Below are 17,479 nucleotides of genomic sequence, written 5' to 3'. Positions count from 1 at the left end.
AAGGGCCAGGGCATGGGCAAAGGTGGACACCTAAGCAGGGACTTGGTATTTTATTGGGAATAAGCTGGGCTGTTCTTGGAGAATTTTGAGCAGAAGGGTGACATAATCTAAATTAATCTAATTTTTGTGACCTGTGAACGAACAATGGTTGGTATGACTTCTGGTAGGAGGCTGTCCGAAAGACTCTGGGTCCAGGGCTAGATTGGTAGCAGTGGTAGTTAGGTTCTGGATTTATTCCCAAAGTAGAAACCAAAATGTTTGCTAATGAATGGGGAAGTCAAGGGTGCAAATACACTTATGCAAGACAGCACAGCTGAATAACGGTGTACCTCAAACCAAAGCCACTTTGTGAATGCAAGTTCTCTCTATGCTCTTCTCGCAGCTTTTGATCATAGCTCTCCTTGCTTCCCTGCAAACAGGTCATAAACATTCATAGGCTGGGATGTTTGATGACAGCGGGCTGGCTAAAGGATTTGCAATCTCTTTGAGCTTATAGTTTCAGGAGTTGCATATCCTTTCCCTGTATTATTTCAAAGTTAAATCAAAATGATTAGTATTATTGATTGCACGCCTAACTCTTTTTACATGCTTTGCATCTGATATTTTTGAGCCTCCCAGTAGCCTTGAAAAATAGATTCTGTTATTCTTCAGTTTGCAGATGTGGCACCTGAGGCTCAGAGAGGTCACATTACTTATCGAAGGACACAACCCAGGTACATTTAGACCAGAAACGGAACCCAGAAATGATTAAGTCCGGAGCTGGAGTTTCTCTCACTGTATTGCATTATTTCTCCCTGAGCTGACCCAAAACAAAACTGATAAAAGATTTCTAAATTATGTCAGGACTAGTGTGTTTTGTTTGATATTATAGACTCCGCTTTCTTAAATCCTGGGAGCTTCTGTTGTACTTTGCCAATATGCAACGATACTCTGCAATTTCCAAAGCCATCCTACATGGCAGATTTGAGCAATGTTTGATTGTTTGTCATCTCAAACTTGAGACCATAGTCTGATTTCTTCCTTTTGTAATGCTGTGTTGATTCAGACCCACACCTGGGTCAAATGGTATAAGAGGAACCAAGGAGCACAGTGGGGTTACCTCTAAAAGGCTTAGGACTCTGGGTGTGGGGTACAGGAGTGAAGAATCGGATCAGAGATTCAGTCCTCTGCAGCATTCTTTTAGAAGAGCTCAACTTTGACCAACTTGGAAGTGCTACTCATCTTGCTGTTTCCCAAGAGATAAGTAATAAATTGTTTAGCGGGATTGTATTTGCTTTCTAATGTTGCTGTAACAAATTACCAAAGACATAGTGGCTTAAGATACTATGTATTTACTATTTTACAACTCTGTAAGTTAGAAGTCCAACCCGAGTTGATTGGTGGGCTAAAATCAAGGTGTCAGCAGTGCCGGGCTCCTTTCTTGAAGTTCTAGGATGACATTCTTTTCTTTGCCTTTTCCAGCTTCTAGAGGCTGCCCTCATTCCGTGGCCCGTGGATCCCTTCCTCCATCCTCCTACCAGCTCCATTTCATCTGTCTGATCATCTCCCCATAGTCATGTCTCCCTCTGACCACAGCCAAGAAAGCCCTTCTCATTTTAAGGAGCTTTGTAATTACATTGAGCCCACTTGGATAATTTGGGATCATGTTCCCACCTCAAGGTCCTTAGCCTGAATCACATCTTCAAAGTCCCTTTTTCCGTGTAAGGTAACATAGTCACACATTCTGGGTATTAGAATATGGACGTTTTTCAGGAGTATTATTCTGTCTACTTAGTGGGGCCATTCAGGACCAAAATGCTGCGCAACATAACTTTTTCAGTCATCCCAACAAATATTTACTGACTTCCTCCTCTGTGGTAGCCGCTATTTGGGCATTGGGGACACACTGCCCAACCAAGGTCCTGCCCTCAGGGAGCTCACAGTCAAGTGAAAAAATATATTCGTTTATGACTCCCAGGAGGAAAAAGTTGCATAAGAAGTCTTCTATTATAATATATAATAGTCAATATTTTCTATACAGAAAAACTCAGTGCAGTCATTATTTTGTATAAGGGAGACATAATCAGAAAAAAGAAATTAGATTTGTAACCTTGCAACATAATTTAAACTAAGAAATTTTTATATCTTTGCCCCTCCCTTGACATTCCTAGCTAATATGTTTTCCTTTCCACTGCTTTTTTTTAGTGTCATAGCAAGAGCACAGGGTTTAGAGTCAGAAAAGTGACCAAATGCTGTGGGATGTGTCATTCACCTTCTCTGAAATCCAGTCCCCTCCCCGCTAAAATGGGCAGATAAATGCTGGTCTAGCAGGTTCTGAGCAGCGTCAATGAGACAATGCACGTGTTACATCCAGTAATGTTTTTTGGCCCTTAATAAATGCACTGGAAATGTTAGATGTTGTCATTTCCAAAAGATATTCTCAGAATTATACTTGGATCAAGAGTGGGGTGGGTTTTATTGTCTCAAAGTAAAAAACCTGGTCTCTGTTCTTAGGAAAGGTTTAGTCTTTCTGGGCAAATGAAATATATGAGCTACATACCTGAAGTGGTTCAGTGGTGAAGCAAGACAAATGGAATGAAGGCTGCAAATCAGAACACCGCAGAAGGGCAGAAAAGTGCGACAGGAACAAACATAGCAAGGGGAAAAATAGCAGCCGATATTTGTAGTCTGGGGAGGTCGTGCATAATGTGTTGAGCGTATGATTTGTGCTGTGCGGTATCTGGATCTAAATTCAGAAGAGTAGGAGTCAGGTTCATTGCGGGACTTGAATGCCAAACAGATAATCTAGAATCTTTTCATGGGTATGTGTATGGAGTCTCTGAGCTGCAGATCAACAGATATTCTGACAATATTAATTTGGAAGGAAGATTGAAAATTCATAAGGATCTGGAAAGGAAAATCTATGGTTGATGTTCGGAAAGTCTAAAGAATTGGCTTCAATGAACTATTCTTCACCCTAAAATGGTCTTAAAATATAAATACTGTGTGACACGTTTAATAAATGGTATATAAATATTTTATGTCCTATTCTTTATCAAACTGACATTCTTTAATCTCTTTCAGATCATCCATTTGCTGGTGATGTTATCTCCCCCGGGGAAGTCAGTTTTACCAACCTACATCCAAATCACACTGCTGTATACCAGTGCGAAGCCTCGAATGTCCACGGAACTATCCTTGCCAATGCCAATATCGATGTTGTAGGTAAGCATACCTGAGAGCAGATGTAAGGTGCTGTTTTCTGAAGGAAAATGGTCAAGGTCATATTTGCAAATGCCCATTGAATTCTCGCCACATACAAGACGGGGAAAAAAGTCAGAGTCCCTTTCACTGTACATTTGGGCATTGGACTTCATGCTGAAATTATACTTTCAAACATGTATTGAATTTGGAAACTTTTCTAAATCAAGAATATGTGCTGTAATATTCAGCTATTTTCTATTCATATTAATATGAATAGGGCATAGTAAAAATTAATTTGCACATATTTCTTACATGTAAGTTTAAAACTGTATTTATGTTATTTTCAAATAGATGTTCGTCCATTGATACAAACTGAAGATGGAGAAGATTATGCCACTGTGGTTGGGTACAGTGCTTTCTTACATTGCGAGTTCTTTGCTTCACCCGAGGCAGTAGTCTCCTGGTAAGATGGTACCTGGTTTTCTTAAGAGAATGTCAGTTGTAGACTTCACCTTGTTTCTTCACTCATCATTTGACAGGTTGCATTGTGTCTATATGGTTACATGTACCCTATGACTCTGAAAAATAAGGTAACAAACTTAACCACTTCTGAAAACATTGGCTAGGTTTCTAGGACTTCCTTACATGGGGAAATATAGAGCGGCATTAATGTTCATAAAGAAAAGCAAAGGATCGAAGTGATCGGTAAGGCAATTTTTAAAGGTAGAATTGGTTTTTCATTATGGGGATATCTCAAGGTCAAATTATACTTTACTGTTGTTTTGGAATTGTCTAAATAATTATCTAAGCCTGCATTTAATTCCAAACACATTTGCTTCAACCTTTTCCAACATTCATTTTGATTTTAATTTCAGAATATTAATTGAGATCATAATCATTTACCATATTAGTTACTTTACTGAAAAATCTTGGTTAAATGGTTCTTAAATAATTTTGCCATTGTTCTGGAGGGTGGAGTGAGTCCAGGTCATAAAAGTGTAGGGTCAGATCCTGCCTTTATTTAAAATTGTGATACATAATTTGTTCATCATAGATTTTTTTGGCATTATTTTTTATTTTTCAAAAAAACTCCATTTAAATATTACTTATCTTGGTTACTGTGATGTTGGGCACCCCCTTAAATGTTGTATCGGAGACTGGTGCCTTCTGTCACGTCAACCCGGTCTCCGCACTATAAAATCCTGTGTGAACAGCAGCCACAGTTTGTCCTTTGGATTTTTTAGCTCTGTCACTTATTGTGAAATTGCAGGGTAAATCAAGCTGTGGCAGCAAATGCTTGGAAAATGGATGAATGCAGGGGAAAATGACTCTGGGGTTGATAGGATAAATGTAATCCATGTCCACAGGACAGGCAAGACTTCCTGCCTTATAATATTTCCGAATGACCAATGTTCTCCCAGGACAGCAGGAGGTTTGGAAGGTTCATTATCTCTTTCAATTACCAGCTTTCCCATTTAGCATCCTGGAGCAATCATTAACTAAAGAGTTCACCATCAATAAGCCAGAAAATATTTATTAAGCTCTGAGGACACATGCAAAATGGTGCTGGTAGCTCTGAGAAATGCAGCAGAAGCACAGAGCATGGGCTCGGATTTTCTGTAGCCACAGTCTAGTCAAGCAGATAAGATATACATCCAAGATCCGTTTGGAGAAAAATATAAAACCCAGTGGAAGATTTTATAAGATTTACTAAACTCCTAAAGAAGGAATTAGCCTGAATGATATCAGTGACTAGTATCAAAAAAACTGTACAATTCGGCAATGCCCCAAATTGATTTATGCTTTCTGTATCCATAGGCAGACGGCGGAAGAAGCAAAACCCCTTGAAGGCAGGCGGTACCACATCCACGAAAACGGCACATTGCAGATCAACAGAACCACTGAAGAAGATGCTGGGTCGTACTCTTGCTGGGTAGAAAATGCTATAGGAAAAACTGCAGTCACAGCCAATTTGGATATCAGAAGTATTTTTATTTCACTCTTACTTTGCATGAATTCTCACATGGCTTCCGTATGTCTTCATTTTCCCAAGTGGAATAATATAATTTAAATTTGAGCACTTGTTAAAGTTCTTTAGACTGTTTTTCAAAACTCCTAGATTATGTTTCATCTAAAGGACTATCATAAGAATTACAGGGTATTCCGATGGTGTGTACATAGCTTATACAATTTTAAGAGGGAGCTAGGTGTCCTTAGTGATGGATGACTGGCAATCTTTAAAATTCTCTATTTTGAGGTATTTCTGTAACTGTATTTTATTTCAAAACCAACACAAGGTAATGTGACCAGTAATCAAGTCTCTGAGCTAACATTTGGCAAACCCATGAAAGTTCAGCTCGATATAGGTTGAGGCATGACAGAATGAGGTCTTGTTTTATTCTCTTTCTGAGTCTTAAACAACTTTTTATTCTTTCTCTTCAGAACAAAGTCCTAGGAGCTATTAATAGTCCCTCAGCCTTCACAATTTTGATTTTAACATTGCTCAGAGAATACTTTTCAGGAAAACACAAAGAACAGAAAGGTTCTACAGTAATAGTAGGGAGGATTAGTGTTTCTTCTGTCATGTCAATATCTTGGCCTGCTCCCTACCTCTGCCTAGATGTAGGGGTACATATTTGTTTGATCTTCTGATCATCTGTTTGCTTATCTGTTTTCAACTCGTGCCTTGACATTTCTTTTTCTCTCTCTTACCATGCACACTCTTCTTTCCTTCTTTTTCCTATTTCTTTTTTCCTTCTGTCTTACATTCTTTTATTATTTTATGGCATTTGCTTTTTTCTGTGCCCAAGTTATCCAACATGCCAACCCATGCACTCTATTTTTAAAGTACACAAATATTCTCCCACCATGTCTACTAATCTCTGATGTCTTCCTGCATTTTCACATGTCATGTACAATTTGTCAAGTCGCCCTTATGAAATCAATGAAGATGGTTGTTTTATATTTCAAAAAGTAAACCTATATCAAGGTTAAGCAACTCAGCCAGGTTCAGAGTCAAAGAGAGTGAAGCCTGGAATCTAAGTGAACCTTTGCATTCCTAGTGCCCAACACAGTGTTTGGCCCAGAGTGGACCTCAAAACTGCTAGTGGCCAGAGAGGTGGCAAGTTTATAAACTTCCACTGTGCTCTCATGTCCCTTTTATATGTAAGGAACATGTGTATAAATCATATCAATGAAGGATTAAGAACATAATTTTTGCATATAAAACAGGAATGGAGAGAGTGGAATTGAATATGAGAATGGACAGTGATTGGAAGCATGAGCTTTGGTGTTGGCCAGATTTGGGTTCAAATCCTGGTTCAGTCCCTTACCAGTTAGGAAACCTCGGTCTTGTCACTTAGCTTCATGTTAGCCTTAAGTTATTTCCTCTGTAAGGTGAGAATATTAACATTCACAGAGATGTTATAATTATAAAATGCTGCAATGAACGTGAGCTTCTTAGCAGAGTCCTGGTAAACAGAGAAATGCTTATTAAAGGGTACCTGTTGTTATTAAATGGATTTCTGACTTTAAATGTAGAATTAAGAATAGGATGTTTAATAGTTCACTTAAAGTTCATTCAATTTAATGATCTCTTCAAATTTCATGCCTAGGACAACAAATAATTTTATTAACACTTTCAGTTTTTAATCTTCTTAAGAAACATGTAGATAGCAATTATTAGAGTATGATCATAGAATTGGAGGTCAGCGTATGCAATTTGGTCTCTGACAGGGTCTCCAAGTGCCAAGTACCATATTAAAAGCATACCTACTTTTAATAAAACCTTAAACAGTAAGGATTGTACGTATTGAAATAATCACAATGAAGCAAACGTTTCTCAGGACAGCCATGGTACTAATCGTTGAGCTTCATATCGCCGATACTACCAATTCGCTCACTGTAACTCATCCCACAAGAACTTCAGCCAATGTGTATTGAGTGCATGCTGTGTGCAGGCTCCCTCCTAGGCTTTGGGGACGCTGCAGTGTAACAAAACACGCACAGGCCTGACCTTCACCGGCTTACTTTCTAATTCCTCACCTTCATGTTGATAGTTCATCCATGCATGGCCTTTCACATGTAACCTTAGGTTTCTGAGTTAATAATAAACATGCTAATAGAAAATCAACGAATTGTCCCTTTTTTAACAACAACAACAAAAAACTCAGTGCTTTGATTACATATCCAGAAGCACTAGAGGAGAAATTATATTATTTTCAATGTCTAGAGACATTTGTTTGCTCACACTTTGCTTATTCCCTTTGCCCAAGAAGTAGTGAAGGAAATTGCTAAACTATTAACTGATACTTTCACCTAAATTTTGTCAGATGCCCAGGTCTGCGTGAAAAGTAATGATATATGATGTTAGGATATTATAGTGAGACAAACATTGCATGAGGCTTTGATGATTATGTTGACAGTTTTGGTTGATTAAATTGCAGGCACTTAGTAACGAAATAAGCTGTCCTCTGCAGTTCTGACTAACATTTTATTTGGTCAAAACAGATGCTACAAAACTTAGAGTTTCTCCTAAGAATCCTCGTATCCCCAAATTCCACGTGCTTGAATTACATTGTGAAAGCAAATGTGACTCGCATTTGAAAGACAGTTTGAAGTTGTCCTGGAATAAAGACGGAGAAGCCTTTGAAATCAATGGCACAGAAGACGGCAGGTAGGTAACCTATCATGACATGTCTTAATATTTTCTTGGGACGAACACTTTGCATTTCAAAAAACAGCTCTAAAAGGTATTCATACTGAATGAGAATTCAAAAACTGACTAATAGAAAATGAAGCCACTGTAGGTAGTTGAGGCAGATTTATTGCAGAAGATTGGGTGCTTACAAGAAAAGGCTGGACGAGGTAGGCCTAGAAGGGGCTGCATACTAATCTCTTGGTTTCATGACCACATGGCACTGCAACTGCAATCCGAGTATCTGGAAACTGCTCCTGTCTCAGAGTCACCTCCCCCCATGGGTACGACTGGTGAGTCTACCCACTGACCATTTTCATTCTGCCAGAGCCACCATCCGCTCCCACTGCCCCAGAGAAGGTGATGCCCCGTCCCCTTCTAATTTCCAATCTCACACGAGTCTATCTCACTGGCAAGACCTAAATCATATCTGGGATTCCTCCTGCAAGAAAGTATTGGCAGGTGTATTTCCTAGTTTTACAACCTCTGTATACAGAATATAGAAAAAATATATGAGAGAATATAGAATAAAGTGTGAACGGATACTTATTAGCACTAGACAATATCAAGTACATCGAAGAAGGAGAAAAGAATCAATATTTACTGAATATCTACCTTTTCAAACATGTGAAGGTCAGCTTTGCTTCCTTCTGCATTGTTACTAAACAGGGTTAAAACTTGAACATCTTGGAGCCAAGTCTCACGTGCGGTTAGGTTTTATTATTCATCACTCTGCAAAATAAATCTGAATGCCTTTAGGTGGGACGTGCACTCCTCGGATGAGACAACAACAGTGTCATGACGAAGAACATGGACCCTGGAGCTCAGCAGTCTGGGTTTGAATCCCAGCTCTGTCACTTATTGGGTCTATGCCCTTGGATAAGCTGTTTGGCATCTCTGTGCCTTAGTTTTACATTCTATAACATAGTTTAATTATAAAATAAAAAAGGTACCTTCACCATAGGGTTACTGTCAATTACATATCAAGCACTTAGAAAATACTAAGTGCACGGTCCATTTTCGCTGCTATGATTCTCACTACTCATTTCTCCAGTCTACCTGTCTCATTCCTGTTACTTGCTAGGCCTCTGTTGGTATTTGTGTGTGTGCCACCTTAATGCAAAGGCTTTGGTCTCAGCCTTGGTACTTAATTTGTTCTCTCGTTTCCTTCCTGTGTATATATATATAAAGATTTGCAGAAAGGCAGTGTATGTGTTGCAACTAGTTGTCATTGGAACAAGAGGAGATTAATTATACATATCTAAAGGCTACACTCTGCAACAGGGATCTTCAGCTTCATGTTAGGTCTCAGTTGACCTGCCAACTGCTCAGATCTGCCTAAATTGTTCCTCTTTTGTCACTATTGCCTGATTATCTGGGGTCTTCCATGTGACCTCCGGGCTACGGCCGAGAAGGGAATCAGAGACCCATGCCTTGTTGGCAACGTGACATACACATTTAGGCTCTGCCCCAGAATCACCAGTGGGCCTCTTTGTGTGGCCAAGTTTTATAGTTTCTGCAGGATACTGCGGCTGACACTCTGATGAAACTCTGGCTATCCAACTAGATTGGGCAAATGACACGGATGTTCTTCCACTTTTCCCTAAACAAATGTTGAGAGTGAGGGAAAGTAACCTTAGCTCAGAAGAGGCCCCAGGAATGGGGAAGGCTGAGAGCAACTGCTGCTAGCTTGTCCTGACTGCCGCCAAGGGCAGGCATCGGGCATGGAAATACAGCAGGGAGATGAGATCATAGGAATCTGCCAAATTTGTAGAGAACAATCAGTAACCTCATGCTTCTCTCCTTCTTCTGGGACATCTTCTCCTTATCACTAGGCTAGCGACAGAAGCTTTTACCCAACAATTTTACTCAAATGAACATAGCGAACAATGAGAAGTGAGACTTCCCCCTTCTCTTCTCTCCTGTCGCCTTTCCTGTGCAGGGGTGTGCTTAGGTACGGGGAACTGACACTCTGGGCCATCATATCCCCTGGGCACCTCATGTTATGTTAGCACCTCCCATGCTCACTGTCCCTCGTTACTCCTCACAGCAACTCCATTAGGTAGGCTGAAGCGGCCCCAAGGGATTTCCTCTGCATTTCTACCCTGCAGGTGGCTACAGACCACACACTATGGTTATGAAAAGTGAAATGGAGCATGGCTATGAAACCACTTTTAAAATTTATACTGTGCTTAACAAAGGTACTGGAGATGATTCCTGATGGTAGGCGGAGTGAAGGACCCAGCTCTGCAGGGGAGAGCGCAGTGGTACGGGGCGGCGAGGATGTGCTATATACTGATATCAGGCCGGGAGGACGTGGGAGGACAGGGTGTGAGAACACAGTGGGAGGTTCTATCCTTGGCATCCAGGAAGGCTGCTTTTTCCCTTTGGAAATGGTGGCAAATGCATGGGTTTCGGGGGAGATGAAGATGCAAAGATGATAAGGGAGGCATGGCGAAGAGTCTCTTCCTAGCAAATTTGGAACTGAGGTAATTTGTTCAAGCAAAGAGGCAGAGAGGCAGGAGGGATGGGAGTTGGGGACATGAAAATATCAACCATGGGAAATGTGATTAGTGATAAGCCAGAAATGAATGAAATCAATTTGATTAATATTATTAGTAACAGTCTCTGAACACATAGTATGCCAAGCTGTATACACTAATCACTTTATGTGCTCTTCCTCATTTACTTCTCCTAAGGAGAAAGACAATGCCGTCATCCCCATTTTTTAGGTAAGGTGAATTAGGCTGAATGTTTTGTTCAAGGTTATGCAAATGATAATTAATGGAACTGAGCCTCAAACAGAGGTCTCTGAAGAGAGAACCACCGTGTCACGTTGCCCCCAGTGAAACACAGATCTTACTCGGGTGGAATGGGCTGAGACAACAGTGGAGGGTAACATGGATTAGGGACCAGCAAGCTGTGTATTGCAGATGATGGAGATTTTAGGGCAATAGGTTTCTCAGGTGAGGTGATTAAGCAACAACAAACAGGAAAAGGTTGGGACGCAACCCAAGATATGAAGACGAAGCCAAAGAACAGCTTCTATGAGAGGAGAAATGGCAGGTCTTCTTTAAACAGAACCCAGTTGACCTGTGATGGGAACATAATATGAGAGAAATAAACAAATGTTTTAGGCAGAGAATTTGGAGCTGTTCATTATTGCAGCACAAAATAACGTGTCCTTGCTAATGCAAATAGTTGTCAGATTTTGACGTGTGACAGAGTTACCTAGCCTTCGTGTTCAAATGCAATGGCCCTTGTCCCACCTGCAAATCTTCTGATTCGAAACCTGAGCTGAGGCTGGGGCGTGAAATGCTTGATAAGCTGCTTAGACACACCATGCCCACCAAATTTCAACAGCCAGTGAGTCACTCGACCTTGATTAATTTGAGACAGCTAAGGCACATTTATGCAATTAAACAAACAGCATAATATGACAGTAAGTTACCCAAAAGTTAATAACACTCTAGCCTGAAGCAGCCCATACCAGGGTGCAAGACTTCAGCTCCTAGTGGCCCTCAAGTACGAGTAGCTTTGTGCAGAGCATAAAAGTCCTGTTTTAAAAGGTTATTAAACTGTAATACTTCACCTAAGAAAGAAGAACTTTTCAAATATTGTCAGTGTACACAACACTCTGATATTGTATCAAATGGACACTTAACTAACACAAACTGAGAAGTTAATTTATGTCAAAGTTTCAACATGTCTAAAATTAGAGTAACATTCTTAACTAGCAATACCAGGTAATACTGGTTGGCAAATTGTTCAGTTATTGGTGTAGGAATAAGAGTCTGACTCTGTTTATGATCAAAAGGCATAATCATGTGTAATTTTACTAAAATTTGAAGTGATTTCCTATAATTCAAAATTCTATGGCTGGACGCAGTGGCTCATGCCTGTAATCCTAGCACTCTGGGAGGCTGAGGCTGGAGGATCGCTCAAGGTCAGGAGTTCAAGACCAGCCTGAGCAAGAGTGAGACCCTGTCTCTACTGAAAATAAAAAGAAATTAGCAGGACAACTAAAAATATGTATAGAAAAAATTAGCCAGGCATGGTGGCACATGCCTGTAGTACCAGCTACTCGAGAGGCTGAGGCAAAAGGATTGTTTAATCCCAGGAGTTGGAGGTTGCTGTGAGCTAGGCTGATGCCACAGAACTCTAGCCCAGGCAACAGAGTGAGACTCTGTCTCAAAAAAAAAAAAAAAAAAAAAAAATTCATAGCATTTTATAATGGTTTTACATTTAAAAATCTCAATTATACAAGAATCTCCCTTTCTCCCCACAAGGATGGCACTAATTAATTTATTTCAACTAAATGGTAACTGATGTGAATATATTTTAAATTTAATGGAACTTTAAAAAATATTTTAATAGTTATGTAGACAATACGTAAGTATAGGATAAAAGGTATAATTTGTAAAGGAGCAATTTTCATGTAGTAAACATTATTACGAATTGGGAAAGATAGAACAAATGATGTTATAAAAAGCTGGTTGAAATGATTTGCAAAAAGAAGTACTAGACTGCCATCTACTGTTCAAATAAATCACGGTTTAATGGTTAGATTTTCTTTTCTCCTTTTTATTTGAACAAATTTATGGGGCACATGTGCAATTTTGTTGCCTGTGTAGATTGCATAGTGGTGAAGTCAGGGCTTTTAGGGTATCCATCACCTGAACTGTTATCAGATTTTAATGTGTGTTCTACTTGGAAGGTGAAGGGGTGGAGAAAAAGGAAATTTGTGAAAAATAGAGATTATCAGACTCCATCTCAGCTATTCTGGTCCTGTGGGATGGGAGTGGGATCCAGAAATCTGCCTTTGTAAGAAGCATCCCAGATGCTTCCATGTGGTGGTTTCCTAAACATACCTTAAGAATTATTCAAAAATGTCCTAGCTATTGTAAGGTATAGTGCACTGTATTTAAACATTCTAGACAACACACAGTTCCATCACTGACCCATGCATCACAGATGGTGGCTTTCTTAACTTTCTAAAGATGTGATCCCATTTGTGGGTATGTAGACATCTGTATATGCTTGAATAATGCTTTATCTCCAGGTTTCATCTATGGCATTCTCTAATCAAATTTGCATTATGTGAAATTGTTTTTTCACTCTTCCTTTAATCCTTTTCCATAGGGAATATACATTTTTGAAAGGATTGTACGTTTCAGTGGTTTCTGTTGTTTTTATCCTAATCATATACTCATTTTTTTTTTTCCGGTAGGATAATTATTGACGGGGCTAATCTGACCATATCTAATGTCACTTTAGAGGACCAAGGTATTTACTCCTGTTTAGCTCAAACTGCTCTCGATAGCATTGCTGATATTACTCAAGTTACTGTCCTTGGTAAGTGCACTCACTAGCAAGAAATCTCTATTCTTTTTATCTCCATTGCTGATTGAATTCCATTGTTCCTAGGCAATAAAGCCAATGCTCATTTGAGCCTCTGCACATATACCGTTAGCTTGAATTTTTCGTTTAAAAAGTAACACCACTTTCAAATGCCCTCTCCTCTTCTCATATAAAAGAAATTAATTAATGCTTAATTTCTCTTCCCTACATGGGTAAGGTTGCCAATAGCAGTAGGAGGTAAGCGGTGCTATCAGCCGAAAGAAAAATAAAGCATGCTTGAGTTCCTAGTGCTTTTGAGCTAGGGGGGCTGGGGAATGAAGGTGGGTTAGAGTGAAGGGGTCCAGGTGAGGGTCCAGAGATGGCTGGACAGGGGTCATACTCCAAAACAGAGGCACAGACTGAGATTTCTGGGTTGCAGGAAAGGTGGAGAGGGACTTTCAGCGTTCTGCAAAAGAATGCCTTTGATTTTTTTTTTTTTAGATGACAATGCTCATTAGAAAACAGTGTGCATGCTCCACTAGTGTAATCAATGCAATTACCCCTGAAATCACCAATGTTTAAAGCTCTTAGACCATCTGCTGGATATTTTCCAATTTCCCTTCCAGATTCGCTCTCTACCAGCTCTTTGACCTAGAAACTTGGCTTGTAAGGACAACATCAAAAAACCATTTACCCTCTAGCTTTCATTTGGTTCAGAGAGTGGGGAACCCTGGGGGTGAAAGAGGGCGGGTGGGTTGATAATTCTCCTTACTCCTTCCCTGCAGGAAAGCCAAAGTCATAGCTTCCTCAGAGGGGCTTTCTCCACACAGTTCCTTCGGATGGGATTCTACTAACTGCTACCCTATCACCAGTATTTCAAGTCCCTGCTCCCCCCACCAATCCCCTGGATATCTTGGCCGCACCTTTTTAAGAGCTTTTATTAAAAATTTTAGAAATATCCTAAATGGTGTGCGCTATTAATTATTTAGTAATTTTTCTGCGGTGACCCTGACGGCTACAGACATTTTTCCATTTACCATTTATTCTGTTTCAGTGGGCACCATTTAGTCTTCCCTTTAGTTGGCTGATGTTCCTTAGAAGTGTTTGTTTTTGCCTAAATTCTTTCATCATACGTAGACTAATCACTGTTGTTAACAGGCCTTTGTATCTTTAGCACTCTGGTTGCTGGGGCCGCAGGGAAGTTGCTAGCTAGGGGTGTGGGGATACAGACCAAGGGAAAAATCCAGTCTCTTCTGAGGCAGACTGATGAAAAATGGACAAACAGGCTGGATCTCTGAAGTGAAACAAATGGCCACCAGGTTAGGTTCTAAAAAAGCATAAGAACAGTTCCCAGGTTGTGGAAGGTGTGGACTTGTGGACTTGGCTCAGCAAGATTGGACCTTTGGAAATACGTATTTGAGCTTTCTCAGGGTTCTACAAACAGAAAGGTTCAATCCACTAGTCGTTGTTCCGACAGTAATTCAGCAGATAAAATAGTTGAGTTTCGGATAAACTGGAATTTATCCCAGGCCCCAAGAGTATAGGGGTAAGTGTCAGCACTCACAGGCTTTGCCCCTAAATATTTTGAGCAATGGCAGGCACCAACGGGCTTGCATTCCCTTCTACTTGGTGTTTGCTTTCTTAATTTACTTAAAAAAAATTGAGATTTTTATTCTTTCATTCTTGTAATAAGGCTGCCATTTTCTAGAACCATTAAATTTTGTTAATTTTACATAAATAGTGGCTATGATTATATATACTGTTTAGGTATGAAGTAATCTACCAAATTTTTTAGAATAAAAATAAAAATAATTTTCAAGGACTATTCTATGAGATGGGCTGCATTTTTTGTAACCACTTCTTTGAATTTGCATTCTCAATTTTTAGACCAACCTCTGGTTTACAAAAGCGTATCTCAACAACTGACAATAATGAATGACTATAGACACATTGGTGGTTTCTAAAAGACTTCTTTTTCCCCCTGGAAAACAGTTTTTAAAAGCATATACTGGACCCACTTCATTCAGAAGTTGTTTTCAAATGCCTTGGCATAGACATGCTTTTAAGAATATCATTTTTTAAACTGTCAGTTGCAAGTTCATCAATTTTAGCTCCATATGATTCTTAGAGGAAACAGATTTTAATCCCATATGCAGCATGCAGCCTTGGTTATTTCAGGAAGCTTCAGAAATCAGTGGACTCTTAGTAAGTAATGAAGAGAAACAAGGTCTCTGGGCTCAGAGAGTCTGAAAACCATTGAAGAAATACTTCTTATTTAAGGCCCTAACGTTTGGACACATTCATGAGCCGCATTTAAAAAATAAGCATGTCTGATTCTGAATTGAAAACAATACTTTTTGTCAGTGTGAATTTTCAACAATTGGCAAGTATTCAACAGGAGCAATAGCTGATGCTTTCCACTTGGAGAAGAAAGGGCCCCTTGAAAGGCCACATTAGATAATACCCTCATTATCTCCTCTGGGAAAAGATAAATGTCCTTCAATACTTGAGAGAATTCAAATCAAATTTGTGGGAGTAAGGACCATTAGAGATAAGATTTCTTTTTACTGTTGCTTTATGTTAAAAGTACCAGAAATTTCCATGTTCTTTAACACTCTAAAATTTGTCATCACCTACTCAATTTTCCAATTTCTGTAACAACATTTATCAGTGCCAAATTTCCCTCTTCCAATATGAGCTGCTTTGCTACTCTTTTTCAGTACTCTAAGTCAAGAGCGTATATAAGTTGCTTTATTATTAATATATTGAAAATGTATTGCTATAAGTCACAATATTAACAAAAATCCAACACAGTTGCAGAAAAGAAAGGCAGAGCTTATGTTCTCCATCTTATTTTTCTATTACTATAAGACCTAATTTTTATTGCTTTAATATGGTAATTATATGCATGACTGAAGTGATAATATATTTTTCACTTACTCATTTAGTCAGAAAACATTTATGGGCAAGGTACTGTGATAATTCAAAGATTAAAATATGGTCCTTCCTCTTGAAGGTCTTTTTAGTAACACACAGGAGATGCATTAGGCATATAAATAAGTATGAGCTGGAATAAAATAAGTAATCTATTTGAGATACATCATGTTTCTCAAACCTGAGTGTGCATAATCATCATGCAGGAAAATTGTTTGCAAATGCAGATTCCTGGGCCCAGCCCCTGGCCAAGGGTAACCCTTTGAGAACTGTAATCAGAGAAGAGGGAGATAATATGGTCAATTGTGAGAATAGTTGTGAAGGAAGCTTCATTGGAAATAGAACCTCAGGGGCTGGTGAGATGTGAACAACCGAGAGTGGAGATGGACCCAGAGAGGAAGGGTGGCTGGCAATGCGTTGGAGTGAGGGAATTAGGTAAACAAAGGCAAAGATCTGCATTTTCCTTACCTTTATTTTTTCCTGTTAATTAGATGTTCCGGATCCACCAAAAAACCTTCATTTGTCTGAAAGACAGAACAGGAGTGTTCGGCTGACCTGGGAGGCTGGAGATGACCACAATAGCAATATTAGCGGTAGGAAGACTTGAAATGACTATTATTTTCCTTACCCTACAGAGTTAGAATTAATATTGATGCCATTTTTAACCACTCTTAGTAGATTATCCTTCTTAAAATGTCCTTATAAATTTTTAATATCATGTATAAATTTTAGTGTAACTTAAGCATACTCAACACATTCTAATGTTTTTCCCATGTCCCTACTGCCAGAGTATATTGTTGAATTTGAAGGAAACAAAGAAGAACCAGGAAGGTGGGAGGAATTGACTAGAGTCCAAGGAAAGGAAACAACAGTGTTGTTACCTTTGGCTCCGTATGTGAGATACCAGTTCAGGGTCATAGCCTTGAACGAAGTAGGGAGAAGTCAACCCAGCCGGCCTTCGGACCACCATGAAACACCACCAGCAGGTATGCAGCTTCTCACATCACGTTTCTAACAAAATATTTCAGTCTGGCCCCGTCTTTGAACATCTCAAAAACAAAAAAAAGATTGATAGAGTAGTGTAGAACTTTAGACTTCTCCAAATAGCTTGAACAGTACTGTAAACTAACACCACAAAATACTCAAAGTACATCAGTTTCAGAAGTATTTCATAGGCAAGAAAGCAGGGAATTAGGGGGGTGGCATATGAGAAAACATTACACTGAGTAATTTCTGATGGCTAAATATCAAGTCTAGATCAGATACCATCAAGTAAATTCTACATTAGAGTTCAGTATATAGGAAACTCAAAGATTCAACTTTCTG

The 17,479-nt window shown here is 39.3% G+C and overlaps 1 protein-coding gene across 1 annotated transcript in view; it reads left to right on the top strand.

Moving 5' to 3' along the window:
* Window positions 1-17,479, top strand: part of CHL1 (cell adhesion molecule L1-like) — a 110,551-nt gene that overhangs the window by 51,223 nt on the left and 41,849 nt on the right. The window contains exons 7-13 of the mRNA XM_012646860.1: window positions 3,064-3,204; window positions 3,535-3,646; window positions 5,002-5,168; window positions 7,693-7,858; window positions 13,110-13,234; window positions 16,645-16,746; window positions 16,942-17,139. Of these exons, the coding sequence (XP_012502314.1) occupies window positions 3,064-3,204; window positions 3,535-3,646; window positions 5,002-5,168; window positions 7,693-7,858; window positions 13,110-13,234; window positions 16,645-16,746; window positions 16,942-17,139 (1,011 nt within the window). The remainder of the gene's footprint in view (window positions 1-3,063; window positions 3,205-3,534; window positions 3,647-5,001; window positions 5,169-7,692; window positions 7,859-13,109; window positions 13,235-16,644; window positions 16,747-16,941; window positions 17,140-17,479) is intronic.

Source organism: Propithecus coquereli, unplaced genomic scaffold, assembly GCF_000956105.1.
Source record: "Propithecus coquereli isolate 6110/MARCELLA unplaced genomic scaffold, Pcoq_1.0 Scaffold250, whole genome shotgun sequence".
Lineage (NCBI taxonomy): Eukaryota > Metazoa > Chordata > Mammalia > Primates > Indriidae > Propithecus > Propithecus coquereli.
The sequence above is the reverse complement of the archived record's forward strand: the minus strand, read 5'-3'. Positions and strand labels throughout refer to the sequence as shown.